At 44.4% G+C, this 20,840-nt stretch overlaps 2 protein-coding genes across 2 annotated transcripts in view; one reads left to right on the top strand and one right to left on the bottom strand.

Moving 5' to 3' along the window:
* arhgap42b (Rho GTPase activating protein 42b) overlaps nt 1-14,505 on the top strand; it is a 49,054-nt gene extending 34,549 nt beyond the window's left edge. The window contains exons 6-24 of the mRNA XM_079272549.1: nt 1-82; nt 1,287-1,391; nt 2,186-2,315; nt 2,659-2,759; nt 3,263-3,372; nt 6,071-6,149; nt 6,400-6,439; nt 6,739-6,801; nt 6,965-7,039; nt 7,701-7,785; nt 7,957-8,015; nt 8,776-8,881; nt 9,104-9,263; nt 9,531-9,681; nt 9,933-10,325; nt 10,643-10,799; nt 11,964-12,026; nt 12,127-12,206; nt 13,075-14,505. The exon at nt 1-82 is cut by the window's left edge and continues 29 nt beyond it. Of these exons, the coding sequence (XP_079128675.1) occupies nt 1-82; nt 1,287-1,391; nt 2,186-2,315; nt 2,659-2,759; nt 3,263-3,372; nt 6,071-6,149; nt 6,400-6,439; nt 6,739-6,801; nt 6,965-7,039; nt 7,701-7,785; nt 7,957-8,015; nt 8,776-8,881; nt 9,104-9,263; nt 9,531-9,681; nt 9,933-10,325; nt 10,643-10,799; nt 11,964-12,026; nt 12,127-12,206; nt 13,075-13,163 (2,128 nt within the window). The 3' untranslated portion in view covers nt 13,164-14,505. The remainder of the gene's footprint in view (nt 83-1,286; nt 1,392-2,185; nt 2,316-2,658; nt 2,760-3,262; nt 3,373-6,070; nt 6,150-6,399; nt 6,440-6,738; nt 6,802-6,964; nt 7,040-7,700; nt 7,786-7,956; nt 8,016-8,775; nt 8,882-9,103; nt 9,264-9,530; nt 9,682-9,932; nt 10,326-10,642; nt 10,800-11,963; nt 12,027-12,126; nt 12,207-13,074) is intronic.
* A 1,007-nt stretch (nt 14,506-15,512) lies between these two features.
* On the bottom strand, nt 15,513-20,445 carry pgr (progesterone receptor; the record flags this gene model as incomplete). Its single annotated transcript, XM_079272298.1, has 9 exons — nt 15,513-15,668; nt 15,792-15,949; nt 16,288-16,418; nt 16,590-16,734; nt 17,057-17,362; nt 17,470-17,586; nt 18,918-19,027; nt 19,574-19,758; nt 19,897-20,445. 9 exons carry the CDS (start codon nt 20,443-20,445, stop codon nt 15,513-15,515), a joined length of 1,857 nt encoding a protein of 618 aa, XP_079128424.1.
* Between the last annotated feature and the right edge of the window lie 395 nt (nt 20,446-20,840).

Here is a 20,840-nt window from a genome sequence, read left to right as displayed (position 1 = left end):
ACTCTTCTACGACGCGTCCCTCGAGTATGTTTTCAAAATACAAGAAGTGCAAGAAAAGAAGAAATTTGAGTTTGTTGAGCCGGTAAGAAAAGTATCATTTTTGCATATTTCTGTGCTCAGTTAGTGCTGAATGCATATTGGAGATGCACTAATTGCTTTGCCTGTTTAAAAAAAACTACTAAATGTAGTTAAAAGATTAGTGATGGAAGTGGCGTTTTAAGTGTCTGGCACAGTGATACATATCTCAGGTAGATATATATATATACACTTGTATATTCCACACATTTGTCATCTTCATTATAAATGCTCTGTAATAAAGTCGAATCCATCCGGGGAAGGTGGGTATAATTAGATCAAGTGGTTATTGTCAAGAAAAACAAGACTGAGTGCTGGTCCAGATATGTGGAGTCAATTCTAACATCTTTAGCAGAGGAGTTACCAGGAAACGTTAAGTTATCTCGGTGTTAAATGTCTGGAAATGTGAGATGGGAGCAAAGTGAATGTTTAAAAAAAACAACCTTGGTATTTGTTTGCACCCGCTGGCAGCTCACCCAGAACCCGGGCCAGAAATGTAAATCTCCAGGCCCCAGGTAGTGGTGGGGAAGAAATGACAAGGCTCAACCTTGCCAGTGATGAATCTGGGCGCTGATAAGATGGTGCATCCTTGCACCATCTGCGTGTTTGTGGGATCCTCCACACTAGAGTTGGGATCAGCTTTTTCCCCCAACAATACTACCAGTGCTCCCCCGAACACACACACACACAATGGTTTGCGTTATACAATATCTGTCAGACATTGGCATTTTATGTACAATATCCAGTGCATCGAGATGAAAACATAAAGTTTTCGGCAGATCTGCAAATAAATTTTTCTTCAAAGTACAATAAGTTTCATAAGAAATGAATTGCTTTTCAACTGTACAATGCAACATGTGCATTATAGTTAGTTTTTCTTCAAAAGTGGCTCTGCACAGTGTGACATTTACTCTGACAAATTGATTGACAGCACAGAATTCAAGCAAATTGTGCACGTTTTAGGCAACATTATTATAATCATATTGTAATTAAATCCAGAGTTTAAAAATAGCAATCAGCACAGACTGGACTCCCCACGTTTTAGAGAGATAATTGTGTGATTATAGTGGTGATCATCATTTTGGGTGTTCAGAATGGAACATTTTATGTCACATTGTACCTTTTTTTTAAAAATGTGCTCTCTGCTGGGAATTGTTAATCAAGCTCTATATTAACTCTTGAAATCACCTCCACTCATCGTTCCTCTCCAGCTCCTGGCCTTTCTTCAGGGCTTGTTCACGTTCTACCACGAAGGATACGAGCTGGCTCACGAATTTGAGCCGTACAAACAGCAGCTCCAGTTCAACCTACAGAACGTAAGTCTCAACACCTCGGGGGGGGGGGTTGTACACAAAGGCAACCGGCCACGTAATCAGATGCTGCAGCTCATCATACCCCCGATATAACAAGCAGGAGTTTTCACAAATGGATAGACGTGCGATTAAATGAGATTCTACGCTTGCACTGAGGATCGATATTTGCAGAGTGTTGTATTGCAGGCAGTTACTGTCGGCCATTTAATGGTACTGTGTCAAGAAAGAAGAAGAAGAAGAAAAACAAAGAGGTAGAACTGGGTGTAAAACTACAGCTGCTGCCGTGCCCTCTCCTTTCCATCACCATGACCTCACCGCTCGCAGCCCGAGGGCTCAAATTTCTCTCTGACCCGAAATGTCAGCGCCGTTGCCCCGACAATTTCGACTCCCGTGACCCTCTCTCCAGGTCCTCAGATGCAGAGGGCTCTAATAGGAGGTGGACAAGGTGAGGCTGTCTATCTAGTAAGGGGATATGAGACAGCCTCACACTGACCTTTTTAAATAAAGATAGAAAAGAGTCCTGCAATATAAACAGTGTATTTGAATTAGATGCTGCATCTTGTAGTTCCAAACTGTTTGCCATTGCTTACTGTTCCCCAGGTGTCCTCACGCCGGAGCACAAATGTGAAGCATTTATCAGCGGTTGACGTGTTTTTGCTTTGTTGAGTTTCAGTCTGCGCCTTGATGCAGGCAAAGTAAGGGCACTTGAGATGAGAAACTGCAGGGGGGAAAAATAAATTTAAAAAAGTCGCACAAGACTTCCTCCGCTAATGCAATTACAATCCAATCCTGCGCAGACCCGAAACAACTTTGTGAGCACTAAGCAGGAAGTGGAGAAGCTGATGAAGAGGATAAGGTCTGCAGATCAGGACTACAAACCCCCGGGCCAGTGGACGATGGAGGGCTTCCTGTACGTCCAGGAGAAACGTGAGTTCGTTCTAGTCGGGTTTCCAGCCAGTCAGCCCCCCCCCCCCTTCAGACCTCACTTATAAGTAAAGGTTCTACATCTATCACCATAAACATGGCTGGAGCTTTCCCAGGCCTCTGCAGGAGATCCTCTCACACACAGCTCATAATTCACCCTGTTTACCGATTCACTTTGATGTGCTATCAAACACGAGGTGGGGGGCATTTTTATCAGCAGCGCTAAACAACATTTCATTCATCACACTTTAATTGCAAACTGATTTTCAGAAGTCTGCCCAGAAGCCTGTGATTCAGAGAGAAGTATTTTGTCTCAAGCCCTTGTGTCTTCGTGTCTCTGTCCCAGGTCCCCTGGGATGCACTTGGACGCGTCACTACTGCACGTACGAGAAAGCCAGCAAAACCTTCAGCATGAGCAACGCTGAAAGTAAATCGGCCGCGAAGCAGGTAGTTTAGTTTTAGTTTTAGTTCAGTTTAGTTGCACGTACAAATCACTGAGCAAGAGCTACCTGTGTGGGCGATGCAAAGAGCTCATTTGGGGCTTATATGGATGCCTCACCCCAGAGGGGGACGAAAAATAAATCAAGATGACAGGACTGCGAATTGGGAAGAGAAAACAAAAGACGTGTTAGCTCAAGGTGGACACAAATGGTTCAAAGATAACAAAACACACAAATAACAAGAAAGGGGACTTAAGGAATGAAAATTACAGAGAGAGAGAGTTGGTGTCTTGTTTTGTGCACGAGCGACTGAACGGATTCGCTTCATTTACAAGCATTTGCACTTAAATGTGAGTGAAAACTTCCCGAGACTTAATATATATCAAATAATCAAGTTCTAGTTATGTCATCGTGTATTAGATCCACCAAGAGTCTGATTGCATTCCTGTTTTTAGACGTGCATAATGGGAAGGCTTCACGAGTGCATTCCAATTTGTTTGTTTTTTTCAGAACGGTCTTGTCCTTAACCAGCCGGAGTTGTTCAAGCTCAAGTCCTGCATTCGGAGGAAAACGGACTCCATCGACAAGCGTTTCTGCTTTGATATCGAAGTGGTGGAGAGGTCTGTGATTGTTCGGATCGTACACGTGTTCCCAAAAGATGTCTTGCTACTTACATGGACTGAAAACATATTCATTACCACCGCCTCCAGCATGTCGACATTTGTTTTCCATCACTAGTTGGATCAGGGTATTGGAGAAAACGTAACAGATCAGCATGCTGGTGGTATAAATAATGACAGTTACCAAGTATACACTTTGACTTTGGTGTGTTTCAACCTGGACCCTATTTCTCCATGTTTTTGTGTCTAACTTGATTAATAGGGACAACAATTCTGATAGTGGTCCAGTGTTGAGGGCGAGAGCGCTGTAGATGACACCGTCATTTACATCCATTACATCCCCCCCCCCCTCCACACACACACACACACACACACACACACACACACACACACACTCACAGATGTGCAGACGGACTCGCTTCGTACAAACCTCTCACACTCATTATTCATATTTGTGAATAAATTATTTTCAGTTTGAATAATTTAAAACTGCCGGGTATTAGTGCGCTTTTAAAAGACATTTTAGTAACCCCCCCCCCCCCCCCCCCCCTGCCAAAATGTAGCTTTTGAGGCTTCCCTATTGTCTACACAAGTGTCAATCTTGTAATTCTACCCTTGTATTACAATCTGAGCCTCTCAGTGGCATAAACGAGCCCTTTTAGTGGTTAACCTCACATGGACGCTGCAATTGCCCTCACGCAAAAAAAAAAGTTTGTTCCCATTAGTCACTTAGACACAAAACTTGAGAAAATATGGTTGAAACATACCAATGTGTTTGCATATAACTCTCTATCAAAGCAAAAGTCACCCCATGGAAACAGAATGCCTTCTTTTTACAACTAACCAATTTGAAGATCGAGGAAGTGCACGTGGGAATTTCTTGCAATTACAGGCAATTAACCTAGACTATCACGGGAGTACTCAGCATTGCAAGAGCCGTTCAGGTTTGATGAACATCTTCAAAGAGACCCTGTTTACCAGATGTTTTCAGCTCTGTTTGTCTCCTGCACGTCCCTCAAGTCCCCTCCTCCTTCCCAGGCTCTTGTTTGTTGTGTGTCCACGACATCCATATTTACCCAGTCCGTCTTTTCTCTGTGTTCATGTCAATGTAGAAATGACATCTATCGTGGAACTCTTTTCAGGCCGCTTCAGTTTTTCTGTAAAGTCCGGTATGTGAACTGACCAGTGCTGCCCTCTCAGAGCAGTTGCATGTGCTGCATGTGTGCGCTGCTAACCGTGTCACCCGCTCGATCTCTAATCCAAACCCTCTGATGAAATACTGCCGACGTCACAAAATCACTTGGTCAACATGGGCTTGAGGACACAGACATATTCTTAAATGATTTCCAGGTGCCTGCAATTACTCAAATAACACATTGATTTACATCATCCCAAGAATCAATCGATCATTTTGCCTCTCTTAATTAGTTTGAAATCTCTTAGCCGCGTGGGAACATTCATACCTGATTGGCCAAAGATCAAACACCTTGGAGAGAATCCGCCCGCTGATGAACAGTGGCCGGATTGATCCGAGTTATGAGAGCTTGGCATGAGCTCATTATCGGGACGAGTGCTCCAGAATATAGAGCGAGCTCATCCCCCGTGCGTTATTGTTGCACAGCGCCGGCAGCGCCAGCACTGCTCACCCTTGGCGTGGTGTTGCTGAGCATGGACAATAACTGCGGTTTATTTGCAGGACAACTCATTTATCATAAACGGGCGATGGCCCCAGGGTGCTTGTTCCAACCGCAAGGACGATGTGGGCCAAGCTCCAGTCGGCTTCAAGCTCATCCATTCATCCTCATTATAATAAACATGCTGTTACACCTATATAGCCCCGCCGCATTCTGGCAAGCCTTCTCACAAACTCATCTTTAAAGGGTTGGTTCACACAAATGACTAAAAGGGGGTATTCAGCCATGCAAATGGTTTTATTTTATTTGCACAGAGGAAAGATTTCAGAGTGAATAGAATTCAATTTGTGGTGCTCATGGCAATGAAAAAAAATGTCGTTAAATAAATTCACCAGCAACGTGTCTTTCTAAATAGAGTATCCCAAGTACTCCACACAATGTACTGGTAACACGGGGGTCAAGGTGTCGCTGTTGAATCTTGGAAATGTTTTCACTCTTGTGAGCATCAGAAATCGAATTCCCTCCTCTGTATTGAAGGGTGGACGCATTAATGTCAGAGAAAGATATCTCAAAACTTGGTTAAATTAAAGCAAAACTATCTGCATGGCGAGATGCCACTAGAGGTTAACGCTACAAATTTGGTTAATGTATCGCAACAAACATGCCACGTGACATGGCTCCATGCTAGTACTAACTATCACCAGCGGGTGGGGGTTTGTTTTTGTTTGCCAGTGTCATCAGATAATGTTAGCTGTGCCGTGTATCTACTGCAGGTGTAATGCACAGTTTCAAGCTATGTGTCACGCGAGTGAGGTGAGGAACAAATGTTAAGGTGTCTCTGCATGTTGGGTGCCCCTCCAAAAAACAAATCAAAACAAATCACTTTAATCTCAAGCACATGTAGCGTTTAACTGGGAGTGGAATGCGAAGCACCGAGCACATGAGCTATTTTAGTCGCACTAGTCCTTTTATGGCGGTCTCAGCCAATGTAAACAAGGTCTGTCCAGAGGCCCCCGAGGCAATGAGATCAGACTGAGAGCAGCTTTTCTCTGAAATCTTTCCAGGCATGGCGTTATGACACTGCAGGCTCTCTCCGAGCCCAACAGAAGACTGTGGCTGGAGGCCATGGATGGCAAGGAGCCGGTGAGAAACTCTGCCTGTTTGTCTTTGAAATATTCATTGTGAGGCCGGCTGGCACCCTCGTCTGGAGGGTTCAGGTCCTCTTTTTGTTTTTGAGAAACCATGACCTCACCGTCTACTTGTGCTAATAATAGGACAGGCCGCTTCACTGGCCCTCTGGGAAAAACAGAATTCTCTTCTTTCTGGGAGTTTTTCTTTTTCAATTTGAACCAGAGTTCCTTAACATAATCATGATTTTGTGAACTTTCTCTAGATTTACAACCTGCCCGCCATACTAAGCAAAAAAGAAGAAAGTAAGTGTGTTTTTTTATATATATATATATTTTAAATACATCTTTCCAATCCCTTTTCATCATTGAAATGCATAAATGTAGCTTTCTAAGACTTTGAATAGAAATGCCCAGCACGCACATATCAAACACACACGTTGTCACATCCAGCCCTCTCCACTCATTCACACAATAACTTGACGTACACCCACTCAGCTGACACGGCGGCGCCTTTCAGCATAATGGCTGTGCGCTATTAGTCAGAGCACAAACATCTTGTTGTTCCGTCACGCGACCAACCTTATTCTGATGTTGTGTTCCAGCGTTTCTTAATGAGGCGGGCTTCAACTTCGTGAGGAAGTGCATCAACCTGGTGGAGATTAGCGGTGAGGCATTTTAAATCTCCGCGCTTCCAACTGTCACCTGAGTGTGAATAACAATGCGCTTCGTTCATTAGTGGCCATGACGACACATTTCATTTGCATAAGTCTTAACTAAACAGAAGCTGTTTGTTCCAATCCTTTCATTTTCCCTCTCATTGCCACGCAGGCTTGAACACGATGGGACTGTACAGAATTGGAGGAGTCAACTCCAAAGTACAGAAGCTGATGACCACTGTCTTTTGTAAGTAGCAAATAACATAATTATGTTTAGCACAGCTCAGCAGAATAAAAGTTCAAAGGAACTTGAGCCAAAATGTAAAATCATGTCAATGGTCAGGCTTTTCTTATTACAGTATTTCTTTGTGCTGTAGATACAGCAGTAAATGACATCCTCACATGTCATGTAGCAAAACTAACATAACGAGATAATTCTGTCCTTTCCAAATGCCTGATGGACCATTATGTCTTTCTGTGGCTTTTAAAGCTTCCGTGTATGAACAGCTCATTCATTTTGTCCACCATCTCAAGTTGAATCTGGAGCTTTGAGCAAAACACAAAGTGAGCCTGCAGAGTGAGGGAAGAGCTCCTCCTCGTGGTGTGACAGCGTGTAGCAGCTGGTCCCATATTACTCTGTCATCACCTTATTAGATGTTCCAAAGGTAATCCTGTTTGAACAGGAAATGCCTGAGTGATTTATTCAAATCTCCGTGAGACACCACGCTTGTACGCGTGCATTCATTTCAGATTCTCCTCTCCAGTCCCCCCCCCCCCCCCACAAGAAAACACAGTGTTTTTAATGCCCATTGAGGCTGCCTGTCAGGCCGTGTCTGTTTCTATTGGTGTTCTCCACGAAATGTACAGCTTGCGCACTGTGGTAAAAATAAAAATGTGCTTTCTTATAGCATCCAGGGCACCGGTGGATATGGACCTGGATCCAGAGACGTGGGACAACAAGACGATCACCAGCGGCCTGAAGAATTACCTGAGGTTAGCTGCTCGTCCTTAGCGTTCAGGAATCACCATTGTCTCCATAATACCTCCTTGAAACCTCCCCGGTGTCGGTCATGCATTCTGCGCTGCCAGTGACTCACAGAGAGAGGTCTCTGCATTCAGAAGACCCTCAGGGAATTAATGCCAACTGTTCTCTCCCTTCACCAGGTGTCTCTCTGAGCCTCTGATGACCTTCAAGCTCCACAAAGAGTTCATCCTGGCTGTCAGTAAGTCATGCAATGTTACTACTATAAGTTACTACGAGGTAGTTATGACTAGATATATATTTCGCCATTTGCTATTTTATTATTACACATAAAAGAGATTCTTGGTCAAATATAAGACATTTCCTCTGTTCAATGTGGGGTGTTTGATCAACTATGGCTTCATTGTATTTGTGCATTCGGATTAGAAAATCCCATATTTTTGCATTTATTTTGATCAGATTTGAAATTGTCTCGCATGTGGTGAATTTGTATCTCAAACTGAGCTGCGTGTCAAATGTATTCATTTGGAATGAGATGTCTTTGTGGGCCCTGACAGCGGGGAAGTGAAAGGAGCAAAGAATGAACCGATTTAAAAAGTGTCCGTCTCTGGAAATGGCTCCGTGCCATATGCATCCCATAGCTCCCTTCAGCTGGTTTAATCTCCACTCATTTGGGATTTGTTTTTTCTACACCTCTGGATATAGTGTCTCAAGTTGAATGTGAATATGAAGAGCTAAATTTGACTGTTTTTTTTTCACCGCAATTTTAAGTTGTTTTTGTTTAAGAGTAATTCAAGTTGATCAAATCTAATGTTAAAAGTTGATTTCCAGCTTCATTCATATTGGCCGCACATGAATGTGACAACATGGTAATTACAATACAATATTCTAACGCTCTGATCACAGTCCCTGTAATACAAAATATGACCAATAATTGTCAGGTAGTTGTCATTTAGTACATGAGCCACTTGATCATTTGATATCCATTTGCCTCTCCTCAGAGTCAGATGACCAGAACTACAGGGTGTGTGCTGTCCATGCTTTGGTTCATAAGCTGCCCGACAGGAACAAGGAAATGCTGGAGCTGCTTATGAAGCACCTCGTCACGTACGTATCCCTGTAATGAATCCGTTACACTGCAGCCATTTAGCAAAAAAATTAAAATGAACAGCCCTATGAGAGAAGATAAAAATTGCTGAGACGGATTCAATTGTCTTCACAGTTCAGGTACACCCTGATGCATTTGTAGGTGTTTCTAATACTGTCAGTGTTCAGAGTTTTCGTGATCAGGACAGAACAGCATCTTGCACCCATGTCCTCTACCTGCAGAGTTTCCACACAAAGCCAGTCCAACCTGATGACGGTGTCCAACCTGGGCGTCATCTTTGGGCCCACCCTGATGCGCTCACAAGAGGAAACCGTGGCCGCCATGATGAACATCAAGTTTCAGAACATTGTGATGGAAATACTTATCGAGAACTGCAGCAAGGTGAGCTGCTGTTTCCATATTTACAAGAACACTGGATGCTTGGCTAAAAGACCCTGAGCATGACACTGCATGCAGGAGGGCAGGATGGATAGCATCTTCTATCACGGTGCAGCATATGCAAATTGCATTATTGTTAAACCGTTGATATGTTACATTTCATCGGACAGTGAGAGTCTTAAAATACTCAAAAACAATGTGAATACCAGTCTGAACTGGTGAGGAATGCACCGATTGTGTCGTGATCAGTGCTCCTCTCTGGACCTCCAGATCTTTCACCAGCCTCCGGACCCCAACGTGCCCCTGCCCCAACCCCAGAGCCGGCCCGGCTCTCGCAGGAGCAGGGCCATCTGTCTGTCCACGGGGCCCAGGAAGCCCCGCAGCCTCTACACCCCGACTCTGTGCCTGGCAGATGCAGAAAGTGAGTAACAACGCAGGTCATCACACCACAATTTCCGAAAAACCCCGCCGGCGGCCTTTAATTAACTCCCAGACGTCTGCACCACATTTCTGAAAGCTTGACCTCATATTAGCTCATGTTTTTTTAAAGTATGTCGAGGTGGAAAGTCGGTATAGCTTCCAGATTAATATAATCTCTTTAAGCCACGAAGGTTAAAGCCTCAGCAGGTTTTAATGAGGGCCTTTCATGCCTCCTCTCTGGTCCCTGCATAGGTGACACTTTCAGCAGCAGTCCAAGCAGCACCCCCATGGGCAGCATGGAGTCTTTGTCCTCCCACTCCTCTGAGCAGAACAGCTCCTCCAAAACAGCCTGCTCCGCTCCGGCCAGGGACAAGTCGCTCCTGGACCTCCGGCGAACGCCGTCGCAGCTCTCGATCGGCCCCAGGGCCAGCGCCGCGTGGGTCAGCAGCCCAGAGTCCAGCTCCAGGGAGGACGCGGGGCGAACAGATGGAGAGTCGGAGGACGCTCTCAGCCTGTCCTCTGTGAGCACGGCGCCCAGGCTGTCCCCCGCCCCCAAAAAAGCCCCGCACTGCCGCATTGACCTCAGGCCAGCACTGCTGAACCGCTCCGCCGGCCCCTCTCTGAAATCACTGCATATATCCGAAGGTAGGAGAACCGCCAAGTTGTGCCGGTCGTTAGTTCCGTTTCCTGTGCCGTGATGAAGCGGAGAGAAACATCATCAAACTGTCACTTTCAGGACAGAATTCATAAACTAGATAGTTATATTGTCATTAGTTATTCCTGCAGGACTGCAGACTGACCGCACTCCCTTGTCTACAGCACATTTCGAACAGCAGTGGTAAAATATTATTTGCATGACTTATTTCAGTCACTTGGTGCAGTGTGTGGGCTGTTTCAGCATCAAGCTTTAATGTCTTTCTGTCATTTACCAGGAGACATGTTACTTGTTTGTCTCCCTCAAGGCCACAGAAGCTGCATTGGATCCGTCCAAAGTCTGTCAACACTGGAGCCCAGCGAGGGTTTGAAGCCCTCGGAGCACCCAGACCTTCCCCCAAAACGAGGGATCCGCTGCAGGACGGACGCCTCGGTCAGCAACGGCTACCAAAGGCCGGGCTCAGTGTAACGGCTTTTAATCATTCATTAGAACTCGTACTGCCATCCATGAAGTCTTCTCTCGTGGACATTTGATTCATTGTTACTCACCAGTGCTGAATGCATCAGTGTAATCATTCTGTCAATTGTCAGAATATCAACAACAGTTGTGATTGTTGAGTTATCTGTTGAGCAAAGACGCCAAACATTCAATGGGTTCAAACTGGATTTTCTGCTTTTTTAAAATCATTATCAATGTAATATTAGGTTTTTGTACTGTTTGTCTGAGAAAACCGGCTCTGGGAAAATGTAATGGTCATTTTTCAGTCTTTCCTGTCATTTTATAGACTAACAACAACAGACCGATCAATTGATAATGAAAGTAGTTGCTGGTTGCTGTCCTCCGATGCCGCTGGTAGTGTCGTGGATATACAGTTTATTTATATAATGGCAATGTGTTCATGTGCAGTTTCATGTCCCTCCATGAACATAAACGCCAAGGCTCGAGGACAACAGTTCTGCAACATGTCTCTCTGTCTCCCACCCTCTCCCTGTCTCTCCCCTCTGAGTCATCAGCCTCCTCCGTCGTCGCTTTACGAGCGTTGAGCATTGAGAGGGCTCTGAGATCGGATGAGTGTGTGTTAGGAGATTTATGTCTTTCCCTCTCTGGTGGGAGAGCTGGCTTTAATTACACTATGCCAGCTCCGGGGTTGATGTGACCCAGCAGCGGTCTGCACTACCGGGACAAATAGATTGTTTGACTCGTCACACACGTCTCTCAAGTAGTTTCCTTGCAAAGCACCGGCCCGGCTCGCCCTGGGCTCCTTTTGTCCCCTTGAGTCCGAGGCTGCAGAGCGCGGGGTCAACCGCAGCCTTGTTCTATGGTTTAAACTCCATTCAGCACAGCGCCGGAGGAAGGAAACCTCCCGTATGGTGTCGTTGCGCATTTCACCTCAATTTAAAACAATGAAGAATTAGCAGGGCCAAGAGAGAGTGCACCGTTTTTGTTTGGTTTGGATTCCTCTCCATGGCAGCATTGCATTTTATAGACAATGATACATCAAAATAGATAACACTTTTAGTATTGTACTTACCCTGATCATGTGATCACGGGGATTATTTTCCAAACCAGCTGTTTATTTTACCCTTAATACAATTAAGTGGACTGAACTTTCCCCTTTTTTGTTTCAGGGTCGCTGCCAGAGCACTGCTATTTGAAACGGCCTCATCAGCGCAGTCTGTTCCAGTGGGCCGGTACTGTACATCACGTCATCTACATCAACAGTTGTCACCTAATCGATGCCGCCGTCGTCTCTTCAACTCTCCCCCCGTTTTTTTTGTTTTGTCGTTACAGAGACGCCAAGGCGATGTATTCCTGCGAGGCCGAGCACAGCCACGAGCTCAGCTTCCCCCAGGGGGCGCACTTCACAAACGGTAAGCGGCGCCAACAGCAAGGCAAACATTATGTGCTCGGGATGACGGCTAACCTTTGGTGCAAGAAGTGCCCACAACAGCACACAAGCCTCCATCTGTAGGCCGATTGGACACTTGGACAGAGTACACAACAGACAGTCTGCTGTGTCCTGGCAGCAGCACACAGCAAGGACTTGGCTAATCCCCAGTGTTTTGTGGAGGCATCAAATCATTGTTTTGCTCTTAGCACGACACCCCCATATGCACTGCTGAAGTATAAACACTTTTTTTTTTTTATTGCTTCTTTCCGTGTCCAAGAGGAGATGACTCGGCCCACAACCGATGCAGACAGGTCACTGTAACCTAGTGATGGAAGGCTCCAGTGCCTGTTTCCTTGTTAACATAGGCAACAGAGCCAGCAGCCAGACGCAAAGACGTCAACAAACGCTCCCCACCACTTAGCAGCAGGCCGAGTACTTTTATTCCTCTCTGCATTAACGCGCCGGTTTTCTCCACATCCTTACTCAGCAGATCTCTGCCAGATTGCTTTAGCAGATGATTTTTAAAGCTCTTCCTCTTCGTCGCGGTGGATCTGAGCAACAATTAAGCTTGTTGTTTTTTACGGCTTACACTGAATGTGGGTGATTAAGCGAGGGCGATGCTGCCTTCATGCTTGCTAAAATACCCCGTAGGGACTGAATTCAAAGAGCAGGCTGACCCAGAGTCTTTTCAATCTGCCTTACATGTTTGTTTTTTCTGCCTAACAGCATCTTTTTCCTTCTTTTTTCCCACCATTCACTAAGTCTGGGAAATAGTGATTCTAATCCGATCAAGAGTCTACTCGTGGCTTCTCTTCATTTTCAGCATTGTCTCTCTTTTTGTCCCGTAGTCTACGCCTCTGTTGAACCCGGCTGGCTCCAAGCAACATACGAGGGGAGAACCGGTTTGATCCCTGAGAACTATGTCGTCTTCCTCTAACAAGCTGGTAGACGTTGCATGTTTTTCATGGCATCCATGAAGAACAGAAAGAAAGAGACGATACACGATGTGGCTGATTGTTGTAATGTTCCTATTATTGCTGGTAGCTGACGTTTCTGCATAGTCCTAGCAGACACCAAGCAGGGCAGGAGTTGCTTTAGCTTGAACAGAGCTAGAAATCCCCAAAAATGTACCTCCCTTTCTGTTATGACTATATTATGACATGTGTGGGGAATCTGCAGAGATTCACCAGGTTTCAGAAGAAATAGGTACGAGATTATTGTTGGATGAAGATATATTACCCGTCGACTGCACTGATGTTTTTAGCCTACAGAATCACAACAAACAATCAATTTCACACGTTTTATTCCCAGAAATATATTATCTTTTTAACTTTCCCATTGTATCGACAGAACACTTTCCTTCTCATCAATGGAAGTCTGCACGTTTTATAAACATTCTCTACTAGCTGTAATTGAAGCAAACTGTGATTTGAGATAGTGACGCTAATCTAATATATTAGAATGTGACAGAAGAAGCAGAATGGGTTTGCACCTTAACGTTCCTGTTGGTGGCCTGAGATCGTTGTTCATCCACTGAAGCTGCTCACTGCTGCAGAGCACTTTCTGGTTAGCTCCACGGTACTGTACTGTACATTCATGCTCATGAGTTCTTCTGTAGTTGCTCATCAAAAATATCTACTTTGTTTAACTGTTTATTCCTATAAATGATCACATCAAATATATGCCCCATGTAAAAAATGTGTGTTTGTTTTTTATAATAATGCCATGAATGCTATTTGCATGAGGTTTAATGCCTCTTGTGGTACTGTACTCCCTGGTACGCTGGTGTACCAGTGATGATAACTAGTATCAGATTATATTATGTTAAAGATACCATTTCATATTACATTTTTATATTACTGTCACAACATTTCCGAAGTATAAAGTCCATGATTATTGAAAGAAAAAAGGTTAACGTCAGTGATTCTATTTCAGAACAAAAGCTGAAAAGAAAGAATCAGCAACACTTTTACTTTCTCCGGTGGCTGAACATGTTTTTTGGGGGAAAGCTTTTGAAAGCTGGCACGTGCCAGGATCATGATGTTCTTTTCTGTTCACATATTTAAGAGTGCGAGGCGACCTTAAGCATTCATGCTGGAGTAATACTCCCCTACAGTCTGAGTTTATAGGGCAAGTGGTTTTCCTATCCTAAATATGTAACATTTGCCATCCTTTTCATATATATATATATATATATATATATATATATATATATATATATATATATATGGTAAGCTTGTTTCCTTGCTAATCATCTACTGTATCTTAACGGTGCATAAACATGTCTATAAATAAACAGCGTGATTTATTAGACCTGTGGTCCAAATTCTTTGTCACACTTGGTGAGTTTCACTTGTGCTCGCTGCAGTGAGACGCTCTAAATTCAACATGTAAGAGGATGAATAGTGGGAATATATCATGAGTTAACATTTGCAATGTAAAATACAGTTGTCTCTTGGTGCCCCTACTTTGGTTGTTTGTTTTTTAATCTGAGATTATACTGTGATATGATGCAGTTCTCTCGTATGACATGAAAATGTATTTAATGACAGGTTTCTATTACTTCCACCAGGGAAGCTTTATATATATGGTCACATGTATCTGTGCTGTCTGTACAGCTCAAAGACATGAACTGGTTTTAGTTCAGTTAACTCTGAGTAATACCATGTGTCAAGGAGAAGGACATCACTTGTTTTTACATGCTGATCCAGACATTTGAACGGTTTTCATTGTGAAATGGGGATTTTTGTTTTGCACTCACTTCAAATCTCTCCTTCTAAAATGAAAATAACACATTTTTGGGGGGGTTTTTAATCAAATATTTTTACAAATACTTCCTCCCGGAAGTTGCTGCAGTGAGTCACCCTAAAATAATTTCATTAGTGGCAGATTTCACTGTCTCCTGCATAACAATGTTGCTGAGAACGATGAATATTTGACCTTTTTGTTTGTATTTCTGCACAAAAATATCGAGTGGTTCTCAAAACCTACTTTTATCAGCTAGTTTGTACCATCTACACACGAGCGGTAGCATGGAAACGGTTGGATACACCAGAATTAATTAAACAGAGGAGCTTCATTGACTAGCGCTTCCAAATTTATAATAATCTGTACTGAAAACGATATTTTTAAGGAACGTGTACACCGATACAGACCATTAGAGGCCGTTTGGAAAGGTACAGATGACTGACTACAATATGTGAAGGCTATAAAGAATCCAGTAATTGTGGGGTGGATAACCCAGGCACAAGATGTCTCCGCAGATAAGTGACGTGCGTTGGCTTCATCACTTGGTGTGGAACACCAGGGGCCTCACCATGCCCGCCAGGACTTTGGGAAGCTGGGAGGCAATAACCTCTGACATCATCTCTGGAAACTCCACTCTCATGGCGTCTGCCTGGATGAAGGTGCTCAGACAGAACAGGTTGACCTTTTTCACGATCTGTCAGGTGGGGGGGGGGAAAAAAGGAGACATTCATGTTTGTCTTGGTACTCGTTAAAGTAGCGGTTAGATTAAGACGTGGCTCAATGCTGCTGTACTCAGATCTACGGGGGGGGAGCGTACATCATGCATGGCGTCCATCAGCTTGGTGAGGTGGTAGAATCGCTGTGAGCTCGCCACCAAGCCCTTCTCCCTCATGTGGATGGCCTTGGTCAGCTCCCGGATGTAGTTTTGTCTCATGTCTTCAAAAGCCGCCTGACTTTTGAGTCCCTCAAGAGGCACTGTAAACAGAGAGGACACTTATAAATGTGGAAAAAAAAAGAAGCTCAACAAACACTATGGAAATGCAACAGTCAACAATGGCCGTATTAGAGGTGCTGCTGTTAAAAACAATGTTTTTCAGTCGGTTTAAACTATGACTTGATGGCAGCTGCTACATAAATCTTGTCACGGTGCAGTCGCCCTGTGAATCACTCCCTTCATTGTGCAGCTCTCCAGGAGATGATCATCAAAGCGTTCGCGTCTCTGTTTGCAACATTACGGCGGCGTGCTGTTGATTCAAACAAGACAGTTTAACACAAAGTGAAAAGTGAAGCCATCTTGAAGGAAGGCTTTTTACCTGTGTTGAGTAATATTATGGCTTTCATGCAGAGAAATTCCTCGCGGGTCACTTGGAGATTAGCAAACTCTTGGGGGATGAACTGTATTGCCAGGCAGAGGTCGTAAATCGGAGATCTCCTCATTTGCTCCCTGATGGAAAAAAACAAACACGAAATGGTTCATGTTTCTGAAAAACCTAGAGCCTCCTTTTTCTTTTTTTTAAAATCCAAAATCACTGCTTTGTGAATAAACAACTGTAACTCTGAATCATCAGGAAGGAAAAGCCAACTGAAATCGCCCCGTGTGATGACGGTGACTTACTGACTGAGAACCAGATCAGGTGCAAAGTATAAATATTCACTGGTGACGTTCTGAAAGGAGCGCCATCCGAGAGAGAACACCATCAGGTTCATCCACGAGTACTGGATGAGGGTCATCTGGTCACTGATGTGAAGATTACGAAACCCTAAGAAAGAAAAGAAGAGTTCATTTACATATATTCTTTCATGGTAGATGTAACCTGTAATAACATCGGTGCACCATTGGTGCATCACATTGGTTTACCAGTAGTGTTATTTGTTTTTAGCTTTCCAAAAATCTTTAATTTTACAATTTCCTGTTACAAAGAAATGCTTTTTTTTGATATCACTTGGAATCACGTCTCTCTTAGCCAATGAGTATCGCCTTCTATCTCAGCCAGCGTTTAAGGCTGAGACCTTCGGCGAGTACTGCCGGTGGTTCCCCACTGGCGACCACTGTGCTGACCCTGAGCTGCAGAGAGCCGTTACCTGGCAGGGCCTTGGACCACTTGACGATCCACAGCAGCTGCTTCTCGCACAGCCTGTTGAGGCTGTTGAGCAGAATATGCGGACCCTCGGACTGGCTGCTGTCATAGCCGGAGTACACGGTCTCCGGTTCGATGTTTTCCAGGATATTGAGGATCTGTTGGGAGAGTTGCACCTCACGGATGGCCGGTATGCAGGACATGGAGGTCAAGGACTGGTTGTCGCTGGACATGGCCAAGTGGGACTGGAACATCAGGGACGGGGCGAAACTCAAGGCTTTCAAGGCCCCGAAACGCTTCAGCTTCCTGCCTGTGACATGAGTGCAAGGCTCGGTTAGATTGGATGATAACTAATCGCAAAGCTTTCTCCATCAATGCCAAGTGAAATCCAGAAAAGCAGCCCAACCGAATGGTTACCTCCGAGCATCATTCCCGCTTGGTAGCACTTTCGGAGGCGGCACGCGGGGCAATTTTTCCGCCGAATTTTGTCCACAATGCAGTCATTTCGCCCAGCGCAGAGATAGCTGTGATGGCCTGTTGAGCGGGAAAAGGGTACAGACAACAGACAATGCACACAGTTTTAAAAAGCATTTCATTTTCAAATGTGTATCGTAGAGGAGAGGCACATAACGGGAGGGGCGGGAGAAGTGCCGAGGGGCTCTTGACTATGGCCTCTCCATCCCCGCTGAGGCAGCGCTCTGAGGAGACATCCGAAGAAGGAAATTAGATAAAAGTGAGGCTGCGAGGACAGAGTGACACGGCCGTGATGAGACAGAGTGACTCTTCTCGTTATCTCGCGTTACGAGATAACGAGAAGAACAAGTCCAAGACGAAGAACACAGTGAACGCTGGTCAATGATACTGTTGCTAATGACCTTTTCACGACCATAGAAGGCCAGTCACATTTAATGTGGCAACTCCCTTTTAGTGTATAATAGTGTATTTTATTTATTCCTGTTTATCTTTTATTGTAATGTATTGGGAACAATGCCCACTGATCCATGGGGGGTTTATCACAGGAGACACATTTTCATTTGCAGCCACCCTAATATTCAAGTCGTATACATGATAGAGCATGTATAATGTAATATGTTAACATATAAGAGTGGCAATGAAACTACACATGCACCAACAGAACAAATAAGTCAACTGTCTCAGTTTAGGTTGGAGTAGGGAAATGAAGAAAAGGGGGCAGGGCTATTACAACAGTGTTTGATCAGCTGTCACCGGCCAGATGTTGAAAGGCTTCTTGGAATAGAACACTTTCTGGGGAAAAAAGCAGTTAAACTGTCTGCTGTAGCTAATGCGTTTATTCCCTTTCATAACAGTCCCAATACGATAAATATGTGGCTTGGAAAATTGTAGTCTTAGAATGTGTGCTTCAAATGATTTGGTAGATAGAACATACCATTTATTTAAATGATTAGATAGATAGAACACAACATGTATTAAAATGATTTGGTAGATAGAACACAACATTTATTCTAATGATTTGGTCGATTGAACACAACATGTATTAAAATGATTAGATAGAACACAACATTTATTCTAATGATTTGGTCGATTGAACACAACATGTATTAAAATGATTATATAGAACATAACATTTATTAAAATTATTTGGTCGATTGAACACAACATGTATTAAAATGATTAGATAGAACACAACATTTATTCTAATGATTTGGTCGATTGAACACAACATGTATTAAAATGATTAGATAGAACATAACATTTATTAAAATTATTTGGTAGATAGAACATAACATTTATTTAAAATGATTTGGTAGATAGAACATAACATGCATTAAAATGATTTGGTCGACAGAACATAACATTTCCAAAAGCTGCCTTACTTCGCTCACCTTCAACTGCTCTCTTAAAAAAGACTTTGCAGCTCCCGCAGGTTAAGACTCCGTAGTGGCAACCAGAAGCCTCATCACTACAGATCACACACAGTCTCTGAGGTGGCATACTGAAAGAACAGAAGAAACATACGTTGATGAAACTGCAGATAGGTCCATTCTGACTTATAGCAGAACGCCTTGATCTTAAACCTTAATATGAACTCGATCTAAACCTGCTTTACATGTAGATGAACTGTACAGTGCTGTACATTGAATATGTCACATTAAGGGGTGAATCATCTGAGTTTGATCCTCATTAGATGTAAGGCAAGAACTTATATGAAGCTACAGTGACATTAATGATTGGCTTGTTCAACCCTTGATGAATATGAGTTTAGATAAAGAGAAATAAGATGAAGGTGACTCGTGGACTGAAGTTTGTTTCGTTCCACTTTAACTGACTCAGAAGTGGACTGACTTATGAGCGGGCAATTAAAGCAAATCAACACCTTAATGACTGTCTGATCATGAATGTGTTAATGCCTATGATCAGTCTCATCTATTAAAGGTTCACTCGCATTGCACACTTCTATTCGAACGTTATGGGTGACTCGTTGTTGATGAAACAGTTGAGATGTGACATCACGGGGAACGTTCATTAATGAAGTCATTACCCGGGGAATGCGGGGAAAGGTGGCATGTTCCTGTGGGTCTGGGTCTGGGTCTGGGTCTGCATCACATCGTAGCCGCCGTGCGCGAACAAGTCCTCGGTCACCCCCGCGGACGGACACCAGAACTGGGGCTCAGCCGGAGACGTCTGCGTCTGCCAACGGGGGACTTCGCTCTTGTACACCGTCATCTGCTGGCCCATGATCGTGTCGGCGTCAAAGTTGATGACGGCCTTCCCGGACCTGGAGTCGGTCCTCACCTGGCCGAGCGCCGGTAGCTGCTCCGACTGGCTCAGGTCGAGCAGGAAGTTCGGAGATCCCTCCAGCACCGGTCGAGGACCCGCCGCAGCCGGCGTGAAGGCCGCGGACTCCCCGTCAGTCAGCACCAGCTTCCTGTCGGTGTCGCAACAGGTGTCGAGGACCGGTATCTCCGATGATGGGTCGAAGTTGGGACAGGTGGTGTCCATGATCACAGAGGGCTCATTCTCATCCTTGATGAATTTAAACGCTCCGGTGGTCGAGGAGAGGCTTAAACTCCTGCCTGGCAAACTTTCCGATGCGGCCACGTTCGTCCTCTGGACTTTTGCAAAATCCTCCCACAGCACGCCGTCACACTTCATATATTCACCGCCACCGCGGTCGTAAAACTGTTTTACAGCGGGTGAAGCATCGAGCATGGGGCAGTCTTTGAAAACTGTGCCGTCGCTGCTCGAATTCAAACCGTGGAACGGCGCGCCGACGTTTCCAAAATGACGCGCGGTGGAAGACATGCAAGTCAGAGACTGTGGCTCGTCAGATACTTTAGCATTAATGAAGCCGGATCCAATCAAGCCACTTACTCTCGCGTCGGTGGAGCTCGAGGTGCTGATGGTGCTCATCCTTCCGTTTATTTTATTTTCCATTTTCTGAACCGCCAAGTGCGCAGTAGAGATTGGAGTGCGCCTGATGGTTGGCCGCTGTGTGATAAACTGTTGCTCAGAGTCTTTCCTGTAATCCTCCTCCCCGTGGACAAAAGGCTGTGACCACGTCTCTCTTTCACATGGGAGCCTGTACCGTCCAGGAAAGCCACGTTTTTTTTAGCCTGCGTGTTTATGGTAAGCGTTTAAAAGTGCGCAATTATGAACACTTTCAAAAAGTAAACTTGGCATGTTTAAGTAAATTACAAGTTGTTCTGATTGTGGGTGTCATGTTTCAAATCGGAATGGGTGTTCTTTTCCCTTTTCACAGATTTCCAACAGCTTTCCTTATTCAGACTCCTCAGCCAATCCTCTGA

The sequence above is a fragment of the Melanostigma gelatinosum genome (assembly GCF_949748355.1).
Source record: "Melanostigma gelatinosum genome assembly, chromosome: 7".
NCBI classification, from domain to species: Eukaryota; Metazoa; Chordata; class Actinopteri; order Perciformes; family Zoarcidae; genus Melanostigma; species Melanostigma gelatinosum.
The sequence above is the reverse complement of the archived record's forward strand: the minus strand, read 5'-3'. Positions and strand labels throughout refer to the sequence as shown.